The following is a 15,737-nucleotide window of genomic DNA, read 5'->3' as shown; positions in this document are numbered from 1 at the left end:
CCAACATATTGAAGATTACAATCGCATTGTAATAAGTAAATTGAAAAAGTTGGTATTGCAATTCACGAATTGGTGAATGTAAAAAACTTCTCCTGTTGTCTTAGATTAAAATTCGGCACAGCCATGTATGATAATTTTGCAGCAGAGACATTTGATAGTCCCACAGCGACATGATCCCTTAATAGGGTCTGGTAAGATGGAACCAGATGTGGGAGATCTCTCTAACATGTTAGATTTCACCCTATTTGGCGCAATATGATTTTTTAGATTCATACTCCTGCGAAAAATATTAGGTTTTTCTCTTATGTTCCCTGAAAGGATGGGATCATTGGTTAGGATCGCCCAATATTTTGTCAAGGCATCCCTCCTTATGCTATGGAATTGATTAAATGTGGTCATAAAGATATATCTGATTTTTTTTTTATTTAACTCCGTGCCCTCCATCGTGATTAATTTAGTTGTATCATTTGTTTCTATTATAGAATTCCCTTTATTAACACAATCGTTTTGATCCAATTTTATTGTGCGTTTGAAAAAATCATTATTTATCTCTTTGGGGTACTTTTTTCTCTAAACCTCTTTTCTAAAATGTGGGCTTCCTTCAGAAATTTCCCATAGGTTGTGCAATTCTTCCTGATTCGCCTGTATGGGCCATAGGGAATGTTTTTTTATCCATTTCGGATAATGGCCAATGCATAGAATCTAGATCACATGAAGTAATTATCCCCCTCCACTTTTCCTAGGCCAGACCTCATCTGGAATACTGTGTCCAGTTCTGGGCACCACATTTTAAAAAAAGACATCGAAACACTGGAGCAAGTTCAGAGAAGAGCTACCAGGATGGAGAGCAAACTGCAAAATATGTTCAATGAGGAACGGTTAAAGGATCTGGGAATGTTTAGCTTGCAAAAAAAAGAAGGTTAAGAGTAGACTTAATAGCGGTCTACAAATATCTGAAGGGATGTCACAGTATAGAGGGATCATCCTTATTATCATTTGCACATGGAAATACGAGAAGCAGTGGCATGAAACTGAAAGGGAGAAGATACAGATTAGATATTAGAAAAACTTTTTGACAGTGAGGGTGATCAATGAGTGGAACAGGCTGCCACGAGAGGTGATGAGTTCTCCTTCAATGGAAGTCTTCAAACAGAGGCTGGACAGACCTCTGTCTGAGATAGTTTAGGGAATCCTGCATTGGACATGATGCCCCTGGAGGTCCCCTCCAACGTGAACATTCTATGATTAAATTATGCAGGTCAATTTCTATTTTTTTTTTATTTTTCTGTGTGAAAATTTGTTTAATGAGGGATGAGGTGTAGTTTTTTACGGACAATATTAGAATGCATATGACTTTATAATTGCTTTTAAAGTCCATTTTTCTGGGGAGCAAGGTGACAAAAAAATGCAAATTATACAATTTATTTTCATACACCAATATGATAATGTTATATTTTTAAGTTGGGATGCAGCAATTCTATTTTTTTGTTTATAGAAGGTGAGGGGGGATTTAAGTTTATTTTCTTTGTTTTTCTTACATTTTTTTAAACTATGACTTTTTAGTTTTTCAAAAAGGATGTTGATCGCAGATCAAATGGTGTATTGTAAATTTACCCATCTCCTATGAAGCTCTGCCTCTGTTAGGGCATCATAACGGCCAAAAATGGCAGATACAGGGGGTCTTCAGTAGGCCCCCAGATGCCATGAAAACTCATCAGTAGCTAGCAATAGCATTCCACAGGGATGCTCTCTTCTATCGAAAGACTTGCTATGAGTTGCTTGTTCATCATCGCATGGGTTACAGCAGGTGTTAACTGTATGACAGCTATTAGCTTGCTCCATAAATCGACACTCTACACATGACTTACATTGGGAAGGGAACTCACAGTTCCACAGTAGCCACATCTTACCTAGTTCAGGCTTTAATTCTGTAGGTAGGCTCATCTTACCTAGTTCAGGCTTTAATTCTGTAGGTAGGCTCAACTTCCTTGACATCTTTGCTGAAAGAAAAAAAAACAAAAACTTAAAACTTGCTAATGTCCATAAATTCATTAAAACCGTATAAAAAAAAAAAAAAAAAAAAAAAAAAAAGATCCCATCAGCGTTCAAACACATTATTTTGGTTCATGGACAGTCAACAAGAGTTAGGGAAAAATCATTCCAGAAATTAAGATTAGTTGGTTTGATTGCAGTACATTTGATTTTGAAATCTTAGAATAAAATAAGTAATACATCAAGTAAAATGATAACTTTTTAAAACACAATAAATTTAAATAGCAAAGCAAATATATTAAACAATCAAAATGTGACTAACTATGGGGTTAATTTTAAGAATTTCATGTCACCTGCAACTCAAAAACATCTCCAGAATGTGATATTTTTTAACCTTTCACACTGAGATTGTTTTTTTCGTGACATTTTGTACTTCATGATATTGGCAAATTTAGGTCAATGATTTTTGCGTTTATTTGCAAAAATATCTGAATTTTTTCAAACTTTTAATTTTTATGCCCTTAACCTAGATAGTTATATCGCACAAAATAGTTAAACGACATTTACCATGTCGTCTTTACATCAGCATAATTTGTCAAACTTTTTTTTATTATTAGGAAGTTAGAAGGGTTAAAAGTTGATCAGAAATTTCTCATTTTCCAACAGAATTTACAAAACCAATTTTTGTAGGGACCACATCACATTTTAAATGACTGAGGGGCCTATGTGACAAAAAAATACCCAAAAGTGGCACCATTTTAAAAACTGCACCCCCCAAAGTGCTCAAAACCAGATTCAAGAAGTTTATTAACCCTTCAGGTGCTTTACATGAATTAAAGCAATGTGAATGGAAAAAATAAAAGTGCAACTTTTTCCCACAAAAATGTAACTTTAGCCCAAATTTCACCGTTAACCCCATATGTGGCAGAAAACTACTGTTTGGGTGCACGACACAGTTTGAAAGGGAAGGAGCACTATTTGACTTTTGTAATGCAAAATTGACTGGAATAGATAGGGGACGCCAGGTCACGTTTGGAGAGCCCCTGATGTGCCTAAACAATGGAAACCCCTCACAAGTAACCCCATTTTGGAAACTACACCCCTTATGGAATTTATGTAGATGTGTGGTATGCACTTTCAACCAGCAAGTGCTTCACAGAATTTTTTAACAGCGAGTTATGAAGAAAAAAAAAAAACTTGCTTTAGCCTCATTTTTTTTTATTTTCACAAGGGTTGAATGAGAAAATGCACTATACAATTTTTTGTTAAATTTGTCCCAAGTACACATATACCCAATATGTGGTGAAAAACTACTGTTTGGGCGCACGGAATGGGTCGCAAGGGAAGGAACACCATTTTGAATGGAATAGATTGCGGACACCATGTCACATTTGAAGAGCCCCAGACATGCCAAAATAGCAGAGACCCCCACGAGTGACCCCATTTCATAAACTATACCTCTAGAGGAATTAATCTAGGGGAGTAGTGAGCATTTTTAACCCTCAGGTGATTCACAGAATTGTATAAAACTAGGCTGAGTAAGTGAAAAATTATTATTTTTCCACTAAAAATGTTTATTTGACTACAAGTTTTTAATTTTCAAAAGGGGTAATAGAACAAATTGCGTAACAAAGTGTAGTGTTCATTTCCTATTGAGTATGCCAATACCCCATAAGTGGGTGAAAACTACTTTAGAGGGGGAGTGCAAAGCTCCAAAGCGAAGAAGCACATTGGAGTTTAGATTTTGCTGGAATGGTTTGAAGGTGCCATGTCACATTGACAGAGCCCCTGAGGTGCCAAAACAGCAGCAACCCCCCCATAAGAGACCTCATTTTACAAACTACACCTCTTGATTATTTCATCTAGTGATACAGTGATCATATTGACACCACAGGTATGTCACAGAAATTAATTCCATTGGTCAGTGAAGAAAAAAATTATATTTTCCCCACCAAAAATTAGTTTTAGCTCCAGATTTGACATTTTTACAAGGGGAAATGGGTAAAAATGGCACCAAAATGTGTCACACAATTTCTGCTGCACGTGGCAATACCCCATACATGGCTCTACAGTACTGTTTAGCAGTGATGAGCGAGTATGTTTTGTTAACCCTTAGTTACAGCTGCTCGGTGTTATGTTTGAATCACTCCCGTGTGCATGATTTGCGACTGTTTGACAGCTTTAATACATGTGAGGAATGTCTTTCTTACACATTCCTCACATGTATTAAAGCTGTCAAAGAGTCGCAAATCATGCACACGGGAGTGATTCAAACATAACACCGAACAGCTGTAAATACTCAGTGCTCGCCCAAGCATACTCGGCGAAAGGGTTAACAAAACATACTCGCTCATCACTACTGTTTAGCCATTTGGTGAGACTTGGGAGAGAAGGAGCGCTATTTGTCTCTCAGAGAACACATCTAATGGATGCGTCATTTCTGGGGCGGCTGAGGACTGATGTGAATAGTCAGGGATGGACCAATTTCCATGGCCCCGTCATAGCCTATTAATATCAGCCCGCAGCTGCTTGTTTAGCCTTTGCTGGTTATTAAAAATAGGGGGGACCCCACTTTTTTTTTTGATTCCCCCTTTTTAATAACCAGTAAAGGCTACGCAGAAAGCTGTGAGCTGATATTAATAGACTCGGAACCTTTACGAACATTAGCCCCTTCCCAGAATACCACAACCAGCCCCCAGCTGTCTGCTTTCCCTCAGCTAATTAATAAAAATAAGGGTGACCCCACGCTATTTTTTTAATTTAATTATTAGATAGATACAAGTACAGAAAAGTACACATGCAAAGCACTGACTATATATGTCTCGCTGACATTTCTATCAACTTTCTCTATCTTTGCACATCTAACACCTAAACATCTCATTTGTATTCTACATTCTATTCCAGTACTTGTCACATTGATGGTGCACATGGACAGGGACATACGTATGCCACATGGATGGTGTCCTACTGTCACACGGACTACAGACCTCAAAGGTATTGGTTTTACCAGTACCGAAAATATCAGGACGTGTGAAGGGGGCCTAAGGCGGTTTTAATTAGCTGGATCCTACTTGCCCTATAAATTGTGGGCCTTCAACTCAGGAGTGGTATCACAACAGGTTAAGTTCCCAATAATAAAATCCACCTCGTCGCTGGCTATTGGGCCCTCGTGAATTGGCCAATTTACAGTAGTGTTCAAAATAATAGCAGTCCAATATGACTAACCAGATTAATTTTTGGTATAAATTATATTACCACGTCAAACAATTTACCAGTTGGTGCAGTAGATTCTAAGAAAACCAACATACTCAGCATTCATGATCTGCATGTTTTTAAATCTGTGTATTTGAATAGTTAACTGAAAGAGGGTGTGTTCAAAATGATAGTGTGGAGTTCAATTAGTGAGGTCAATCATTCTGTGAAGTAACAGGTGTGAATCAGGTGGCCCTTATTTAAGGGTGAAGCAAGCACATGTTGCATATGCATTCCTCCTTGAAAGCCTGAGAAATATGGGTCGTTCAAGACATTGTTCAGAAGAACAGCGTACTTTGATTAAAAAGTTGATTGGAGGGGGTAAAACTTATAACGAAGTGCAGACAATGATAGGCTGTTCAGCTAAAATGATCTCCAATGCTTTAAAATGGAAAGCAAAACCAGAGAGACATGGAAGAAAAAGGAAGACTACCATTCAAATGGATTGTAGAATAGCCAGAATGACAAAGGCCCAGCCAATGATCAGCTCCAATATGATCAAAGACACTCTCAAGTTACCTGTGAGTACTGTGACAGTTAGAAGACGCCTGTGTGAAGTTAATCTCTTAGCAAGAAGTACCTGCAAAATCCCTCTGTTAAAAAAAAAAGAAAAAACGACATGTACTGAAGCGGATGCAATTTGCCAAAGAACACAACTGGCCTAAAGAGAAATGGAGAAACATTTTGTGGACTGATGAAAGTAAAAATTGTTCTTCTGGGGTTCAATGGCCACAGACAGCTCATCAGATGACCCCCAAACTCTGCACTCAAGCCACAGTACATTCTGAAGACAGTGAAGCATTGTGGTGCAAGCATCATGATATGGGCATTTTTCTCTTACTATGGTATTTACCGCATACCAGGGATCATGGATCAGTTTGCATATATTAAAATATTTGAAGAAGTCATATTGCCTTAGCTGAAGAGAAAATGCCCTTGAAATGGGTGTTTCAACAAGACAACGACCCTAAAAACACCAGTAAACGAGCAAAATCTTGGTTCCAGTCCAACAAAATTGAGGTCATGACGTGGCCAGACCAATCCCCGGACCTTAAACTGATAGAATACTTGTGGGGTGACATCAAAAATGTCGTTTTTGAGGCAAAGCCAACAAATGCCAAAATATTGTGTGATGTAGTCAAAGCATCCTGAACTGGAATAACAGCTGACAGGTACCAGAAGTTGGTTGACGCTATGCAACATAGATGTGAAGAAGTTCCTAAAAACTGTGGTTATACAACTAAATATTAGGTTAGTGATTCACAGGAATGCTAAATCTAAAAAAAAAACAAAAAAAAACGAACGTCTGCTGAAGCGTCAGCAAGGAAGTCTGCTGCTTTCACTATATATTTGGCAGGCATGCTAGTAGTTGATCCCTAGGGCATTTGTTCCTGATATGTTCCTGCAACTGACCCAACCATACACTTAAGGATCTTCCTGTACATGGGCCGCTATGTTTGGTTTGAATGCTGTGGCCCCGGATTCCCAGGCTTTTTTCAAAAAACTCTCAACTTTCCTATCTAGAGGGTCTTTTAAAAGTCCTGCATCATCAAATGGAAGAACAGAATTGCGGGATATTTTACATACTGCTACATTAACTTTAGGTGTCTTATCCCAAACTTCGAGTCCTCTGGCTCAAAGGGGTATTTCCTCAACTAGTTTTGGGATGAAAGCTTTTTTGTCCAATTTCTTCCATTCCCTTTTGATTAATTGGGCTATGGTTTTATGTACTGGAGAACATTTATGTTTTCTGCTCTACAATCCACCAAACATTTGATCCTGCATGGACCTAGGCTCCTTCACTTCCTCTCCTTTCATGGTGGCTCTGACAAGCCTTCACTAGCTTGCTAGTATCTTCAGGTGGAAAACAAGATGTATCCCCCATCGCTGTCAGTAGACGATGATGGTGGTTGGAGTCTGTGTAGTAGTTTTCCAGCTGTCCCCCCTCAACCTCCTCTTCTGAACTGGACTTCCTGCTAGCCTCTTTTGTTGAGGTGCTGGCTTTTATTCCTTTAAGTGATTTTTTTAATTTAGACCGCATACTATCCATGAGAGAGGGGGATGATTCTAACAGGGTCTTTTCAATGCAATCTTTGCATAACCACTTAGTGTAGGCTGCCCCTAATCTACTCTTGCACGGAACACATTGTTTGTTTAGATTTTGTTTGCTCTTTCCTAGGCCTGTCCTAAAGAAAAAAATGTATAGACAGAAAAGCGAAGACATTTCAGCAAGGATTTCTAAGGGATTACCCCTGACTTGCCCCAACTGACGCAGGACTACCGAGGTCGGAGAGGCTGCTTTTGTGGGTTCTCCAGGCTGAGTTGCATCCTCCATTCTGGAACATCTTGCAGCATGGAATGGAGGAAAAGTTTTTTTATTTTTTTTTTATTTCATATCCCCCCAGCCGGAAATAGGAGTGGCCACAGTCTTCATCCCTGGGGAAGTACAGAGCCAATACAGGCCATGCCCCCAGATGACGCCTTGCTCTATCCATTCCAGGGACGCAATAACTACTACAGGATGTGCCCCTGGGATTAACCGTGCCACCGGAAGTGACATCAGACACCAAACGGGGTTCCAGGAAAGGACTATGCTGTATTAGGCCATGCATGCCCCGGAACTGAAGCCATTTGTTTTGCCAGCCCAGAGATGCACTGCGCGATGCCTCCCAACGCGCTCTCAGAGAAGTCTCTGATCCGGTGGCCGTCTTCTGGAGCGGCGCCGTGGACGCCTCCCACCGCGCTCCTGGAGAGGTCCCTGATCTGGTGGTCAGCTTATGGTGTGGCACCTCTTGGACCAGGTACTTTATTCAAACCCCAGTCAGCGCTCGGGGAGCCATAGGGTCTCCTCAAGGACAGGAAACAACTGAGGCGTGATAGAGGGCTCCACTTTTTAAAGCTGTATGGTTTCCTGTCCTTGGGGCGGATCCTCTCTCTATGGTGCTGATGTGAGGAATGGGAAAAAAAGCAAGTACAACACTATGTAAAACTGATTTATTTTTGTGATTTTATCATCTTGTCTTGGTCACCTGAGATGGCAGCTTGGATTAGAACAATTTAATTAAATTAGTGATGTGTAAACAGTAAACATTGGCTGAGACAGGTGTGATATTGAACAATACCTGTGGTCCAGGGAGGTGTGAAATTGAACAATGCTCTGAGCAACTGAATGGCAGACCATAGTGTGAAAATAAATAGTGTCCTACAAACTCAATGCACTGCCAATGTCTTAGGTAAACTATTCCTGAACAATTCACCTACCCCCACTTTTACATTTAAAATCTGGTTAATGTGGTTTCACATATGTCTTGCATTGGTGACCTGTGTACATGCTTCTGTGGTGCAAGCAAAGCTGAACTTTGGGATCCTGAAAAACACACCAAAACCTGTGTTTTTGATGCAGCTTCTTTCTTGCCAAGAGATAAGGTTTTGCTGCAGAAAAAAACGCTGAAAAATGCAATGTGTGAACATAGCCTAAAGATTTTGTGCTTCTCATGTTTTTGAAAAAACTGCTACTATTTTGAATACTACTGTATGTGCCAAGTACCTTCATTTTTATTCTGTAGAAATATTGCAGTTCTATTTTTCTATATTGCATAATTCCATATTATAGTATTTACATATTTTCTGTGGCAGTTAAGGCAGTACCAATTTTCTAAATACATTGTTTTTAATATTTTAGAGTGTAGTTATTCTTTCTTAGATTAGACGTTTATTTACAGTCAGCGATCGGGAAGTAGTGAAATGTTCCGAGAGTACAGACCATTTTTGGATTTTTGTAATTATTCCTTGCATTGTGTTACAAGAAGTACTGAATACATTGGACCACTTGTGGTATCAATTATTGTAATATGGGTTTTCCTCTGTTCCCACATCGTATGCCTGTAAAATATAAGTCAGTCGTATTTATATTGAAAATAAACATCATTATGCTGAAGTAGTCATGTGACCAACTTTGAAAAATTAACAAAGGCACTGTTTATTAAATATGTAAGATTGTAATTCGCGGTGAGTGAACGTGCTCGGATAATGTGTTATCTGAGCATGCTCAGTCTTATCTGAGTATCTTCGGCGTGCTCGTTCTGTTTGTTAGGCAATCCCTGCATGTGTTGTGTCTGTCTACCGCAGGAAAACATGCAGCTGCAGAGAGGCAAACATATGAGCAGAGCACGCCGAAGATACAGGGATAAGACTGAGCATGCTGAGATAACACATTATCTGAGCACGTTCGCTTAACACTAATTGTAATAAACACGTTCATGTTATATGTGCTGTTTAGCACGGAGCTGCTTCTTGTGATATCATTGCTTGTGGTGATGCATGCGCGGTATTTCCGTGGAGACACCGGGACACGCACAGTTTGAATTAAGCGACAACGATCACGTTAATTTCTCTGGTAGAGGCCGGAGGGCTTTATGTGCAGACCAAGCCCTGCACTTGCAAGTTTATTTGCATCCACCAATGGAGGAAGAACATTGAGGCACAGATTTTTAATTTAAGAGCCAACATGCCAAATAAATTACAACGATGATGTTGATTTAGGGTCTAAAAACCTGCTGTCAGGTTCCCGTTCATTTTCTACCTATATAAGATTGCTGTAACGGTATAATGTATAAGCTCGATAAAGACCATAATGGTAAAAACAAGCATTTTTTGACCTTTACAGAATAATATGAGCTTCTTTCATTTTTCTTATTTTTTAATTGTTTAAAGAGGTTGTCCAGAACTATATAAAATGCCCCCAATGTATTTAAACTGTGGAGAGAAGTCTTTTTGTAATTACTTGCTTGTTCTTTATTGACTGTGAGCGGCGCGATCGCTGACCGCTCACAGCCATCACGTGACCCCGGATGCAGCCTTTTCTGGTATCTGCTGATGTCACGTCAAGTTCCGGCAGTAGCTGGGTATGACTCAGTGACGAGCTCCCCATGATTGACGGGCTGCGGGCGGGGTTTCCCCGCGTGTCACAGCCAAGCATCCACCGCATGCTTTCCCTCGCCTCTGCATTCATTGGGAAAGCTTGAGGTGGATGCTGGGCTGTGATGTGCGGGAAACCCTGCCCACATCCCATCAATCACCGGGGAGCGCGTCACTGAGTCACGCCCAGCTGCAGCCGGAACTTGACTTGACATCAGCAGATGCCAGAGGAGGCTGCTGCCGGGGTCACGTGATGCCTGTGAGCGGTCAGCGATAGAGCCGCTCACAGGCAATAAAGAACAAGCAAGGTAATTACAAAAAGACTTCTCTCCACAGTTTAAATACATTGGTCGGATTTTATAGAATAGTAGACAACTTCTTTAAGCTGAGTGAATTCCTTAGCATTTTATCTTTGTCGCCTTTAACATGGGAGGACTGTGGAAGCTTTTCTATTTTTTGGAGAACCCCTTTAAGTTTTGTTCACACATTCAGGATTCAATGGGGATTTACAATGCAAATGGAAAAAAAATCTAAGCAAGTTTTTTTGTATTATGGCAAAAAATAAATCCATGAAAAGGATAAGAACGTGCAAATTTATTCCTCTTGTGTATTCTGCATAGAAAGTCCTAGTTCAGATTTGCAGGCACATCCGTGGCAGAAATGCAAGGGTCAGCCTCCAATTCCTGCCATGGATTCTTTCATAAACGCACTCCCAGGACGCATGAACATTACCCCACTTATCCATTCTTGTTGTTTAAAGTGAATGTCCACCTTACATTAATTTTCGCTGGTTTTCTGATACTGAGCTCCACATGGCTTGCACAGGCTAAGAATCCACCAATAAAGAGATTGAGCCTTTCAGCCAACTTTTCCCCACCTGTTAATTGTAAAGTGCTGCGGAATATGTTGGCGCTATATAAATAAAAATTATTATTATTACACAGTGCGTTGTGCTCAGGGACTGTCAAAAATGATGTCAACATGACAACACTGCTGCAGCCAAACAACGGAGACTGTGGCAGCCACCGAAGAACAGCGTTGGACCCCGGGAGGTTAAGTAAAGCACAGTTTGTTTTTTACATCGAATTGTGCAGAGATAGGGAAAAGTTTTCTGAAAGGGGACAACTCCTTTAACTATGTAACATTTACAATGACAAATTCAGAACTACTTCTACGGTCTTTTTTTCTCTTTTTGTGATTCCTGCTTTATTGGTAATTCTCCTTTACACTACTCATTCATATAACCCAACAGACACATAACCGAACACCATGTGTATGCATAATCTGTACAAATTCTAACTAAAAAGTTATTTTGTGCTATCCCTAGTACTAACGATACAAATAATACAAATTTTTGATGTCTGGATAATTATGTATTATATTGTCAACTATTGTACTGACATATGCATCGTATGTACACTATTATACTCATATCATGTTTGGATATGATATCCTTTTAAATACATGCATCAGTGTTGTGTGAGTGTCTCTCTATGCAGTGCCATCTATGGCTAAACCATGATTCATTAAAGGTTTTTTTAAATAATCTGTTTACCTTTGATCTTTTTTGTTCGGTTATGTGTCTGTTGGGTTATGTATATGTTCCGAATAGATCTAGTCCAATGCATATGTCACATGACAAGTAGAGATGCATACAAGAAATCTGTGTAATACAGTTTTTGTATCAAGTATATTAATTTAACTACTCATTCATACCCTACAGTTTCTAGCTAGTACTCCTTTTTTCCTTACTTCACGAAAGGCTTTAAACAAACATATTATGCACCAATATTAGTTGAATAATCTCTATTGCATAAAACGTGAATCAGGAGATCTATTGTACTTACCTATTACAAAAAGACTGATGATTGCTAAATCAACTAGTCATTTACTGCGGTTACAACCATGTTAAAAATATATATCTTTGACTAGTGTATACTTTACCTTGGCATACAGCTCTCGCGACAAGGAATATCTGGACAATACTTAAAGGCAGGCACAATAATGGGATTTACGTAAAAATAATTAGCTAATCAGAGTTTAATTTTTAGAACAGATGATTGAATATATCTGTACAAATTGACAGTCATGTGCTAAACACTTCCTCTTCCCCGGAATATAAAGTGAAGAAGACCCCTTACTAGAACATATGAATAAAACCAACAGCTGAACCAAGTGCTGAGTGCCACTCACCTTGTAACTGGTTAGATAGCATGGTTCAACATACAAATACATTGTGTTATCGTTCATTTTAGAAAATATTTGGTAATGAACTTTGTTGCTATTGAGATTCTTCATAGGAAAAATCTAATTTATGTGTATGTTGTTCGCCAGAGCATGTTGTATTATTAGAACCTTGCTATTTCCCCAGACAAACCCCAAACTCAATTATCAAGAAAGTATTTACCCTGGAAAAATGAATTATTTTTCATTCCATGATTTTTTTTGTTAATTGAGTCACCAAACCCCAAAACAGAAGCAACAAAGTGATTAGTTTGGTGCAATCAAAGAAGAGATTGTTTGCCCTTCCCCTTGTGGTTAGTTTCTTATAGAGCAAGACACAACAATAGGATGACAGGAGAATTGTGTCTGTCCTACCTAGATCAGTGGCTACCGCCCTGGAAAACTTTCTGCTTTTGCTCTTCACTGCAAATAACATGTCAATATAAGTTGTCAGTGTCTAAAATGAGGACATCTGAAACTGAAAAAGGCTGAGTAATTATGAACAACATCAATACTGTACCCCTTGCTATAAATAATTTCATTGCCTGTTCATCATATTTGGGAGAGCCATAACCTATACAAGTGAAAATAAAATTTAATGCACACATACAGCAAAGAATCAAGCTAAACATATAAGGACGCAATGGTGGTTATAGGAAAGCAAGGTTAGTAACTGCAGTTATTTACACATTGAATGCATAATGTAAATTACTTCTAAATGACACACAATTATAAGAAGCTGTGGATTTTATTTTTACATACAAATTACAATTAAGCAAATTAAACATTTACGCCCCATTTGTATTATTCACACATTTTACAAAGCGAATAAGCAAGCTTTTGCAAAAGAAATAAACACCTATTTATCACAGGTTACAATATCAAACCAGTCACATATCCCACCCCCTGCTGTCCACATCTAAGGACTAATGCTCCCGTGTCCTAACCAAAAGAGTGATTACTTCATAGGAAATACAGTATTACAAAGCTTTCCTCTATAAAAAAAGCCACAAACTGTACTCTTAAAATGAAAACAAAACATACAGGGGTTTATCAATCAGAGTCTCCATTTTGAAAGAACATAAGTCTTCATTATGATATTATGCAGAAGTGCCGGTCTTCATTGCAATTCCAGCACTTGTATTCAAGAATTAGGAAAATCAAGTTTCTCGTGTGCAAAAAGAAATGGACTCCAAAAAAACTGATCTGCATCGCTGCTGTGTACCCCCTTACCCTGTCCTATAAAGGTATGCTGGCAATGTAAAGTAGGTTACAATGGTCACCATTGTTATATGATGTCACATTGATAAATCATTTGGGTAGAAACATTTGGGGGAATTAATAATATCCTATACAGCAGTTTCCTGGTGTCAAAAACGCGTTACATTTTGAGCTTGAGGTTTTTGAGTTAAAAGTGAGTGAGGCTTTGCAAAAGAGTGACCAACCGAGAAACAAGATTACTATAATGCAAGCCTGAATATACATTGAAGCTGGAATCTACATAAGATAAAAGTAGTATATTCCATTTTCTGACGCACAGATAGTAAAGGATGTGCCAAATTTATGAAGAGGACTGTACCTCCTAATAAACTTGGCGTATCTTACTCCTTCGGGCTTTGGTTCAAGACTGAAGTATGAAACGTAAGTATTGATAAAATCCTCTCATTGCTCACTTTGAGTCATGTAGTTGTGAAAGGAAGCAGATTATTTCAGCTCCTGGTCATCTAATAAGCATGGACGAATATTCCTGGCCTTTCTGTACCTTGCAACATGCTAGCAGGACAAGTAGTACTAATTATGGTTGTGACAAGGTTAAATACATACTACAGATTGAAGTATTTGCTTCTATAACCTCTAAACAAAGGGATGCACATATTTGTGCTGACTAACGGTATACTTTTTCTTTTTTAAATTGCGCTTTTTGTTGCAAATCTGAAAAAAATTACACTCTAAAAATCATGTCTCTTGGACTCTGCTTGGTTTTATGCATGCTTAATATGCAGAAACACTTTACCAACCTAATCTGTAGTAGCTGCAGGGGAAAGGTAGCAGTATTTGCCAGTCGTTCAAATTGGTGGCCGACTATGTAAGACATGAACACGTAGGAACTTCTAGACTCTCTTATATGACGGCTATCTGGCTATCCAGTCTGGCTAAGTTTTGGGGAAGTTAAAAGTAGTGGCTTCTTCTGTTATGGGAATATGGGCACAAATTGTCCATAGGAGACAACCTGCTAATGGAAAGCTGCTGCTAAGAGCAGACCTTTCGTTGACAACTGGCTTCAGATAAGTAACAGAATATCTTCCCTGTTACAAAAAATGTAGGCTGTGGCAGATTTTCATTGCAATACCTTTTTGCCAGGGGATTCTAGCAGTCTCAATCCCGCTGGTCACCTCTGTGGTGCAGAGAAGCTTTTGCATAATTGCTTGTTTAAATCTTCAAATGAAAGACACATGGCTAGTGGAGTTGACTCCCCTTCCAACGTAAGTGAAGGGAACAGCAATGTAGGTATTTCAAGTGAATAGAACCAGAAGCACTTCCGTGCACAGTTGGGTGGCAATGAGTGTCGCCAAAGAAAACTACACCAGAAAGAACTGCAGTCAGACCTCCACTGTTTATGAAGTGATGACATATCCTAGCAATATACAATTGCTTTATAGGCTGTGCCTATGTGTATTCTCATCTACAAGATCCTACCCCAATATGTACTAGGCGTAATATTAGAAAATGCCTCCAATTAGAAATGTAGTATAGTTCTTCTGATTTGCTATGTCGCTTACCCCATGAGCAGGGCATTGCAGTAGTTTAGGTATCCATGGTTACAACCACTAACCGCTAAACTGTCACTATATGAGTGGCTGTATGCTACATTTCTAATTGGAGGTATTAGCCAATATTATTAATATTACACCAACTACATACTGGGATAGGATCTTGGAGATGGGAATACCCCTTTAAATTGAGAAATACAGTTGGCGGTTAGGTCAGATTCTTTTTAGAACAAAATAATGCTGTCAAATGTTAGAATATGACAGATTGTCAGACAGTGTAATGCTAACAACTAGTGTTGAGAGAGTATGTTCTGCTAACCCTTTCGGCGAGTATGCTCGGGCCGAGCTCCGAGTATTTACAGCTGCTCGGTGATATGGTTGAATCGCTCCCGCGTGCATGATTTGCAACGGTTTGACAGTTTTACTACATGTGAGGAATGTCTATTTCTTACACATTCCTCACATGTAATAAAGCTGTCAAACAGTTGCAAATCATTCATGCACACGGGAGCGATTCAACCATATCACCGAGCAGCTGTAAATACTTGGAGCTCGGCCCGAGCATACTCGGAACAGAACATA

At 39.0% G+C, this 15,737-nt stretch overlaps 1 protein-coding gene across 9 annotated transcripts in view; it reads right to left on the bottom strand.

The window, feature by feature from the left end:
• The window catches only part of STXBP5 (syntaxin binding protein 5), a 503,632-nt gene that overhangs the window by 35,868 nt on the left and 452,027 nt on the right, over window positions 1-15,737 (bottom strand). For 2 of the 9 annotated variants that reach the window (XM_073672694.1, XM_073672697.1), the window contains 3 exons: window positions 12,905-12,958; window positions 12,760-12,807; window positions 1,911-2,000 (listed from right to left, as the gene is read on the bottom strand). In XM_073672694.1, coding sequence (XP_073528795.1) covers window positions 1,911-2,000; window positions 12,760-12,807; window positions 12,905-12,958 — 192 coding nt within the window. The remainder of the gene's footprint in view (window positions 1-1,910; window positions 2,001-12,759; window positions 12,808-12,904; window positions 12,959-15,737) is intronic. The other 7 variants (XM_073672695.1, XM_073672699.1, XM_073672701.1 and 4 more) reach the window with 5 other exon arrangements.

The sequence above is a fragment of the Phyllobates terribilis genome, unplaced genomic scaffold (assembly GCF_046119375.1).
Source record: "Phyllobates terribilis strain yellow unplaced genomic scaffold, ASM4611937v1 Scaffold_3__8_contigs__length_932513732, whole genome shotgun sequence".
NCBI lineage: Eukaryota > Metazoa > Chordata > Amphibia > Anura > Dendrobatidae > Phyllobates > Phyllobates terribilis.
Note: the sequence above shows the minus strand (reverse complement) of the source record. Positions and strands in the feature narration are given on the sequence as shown.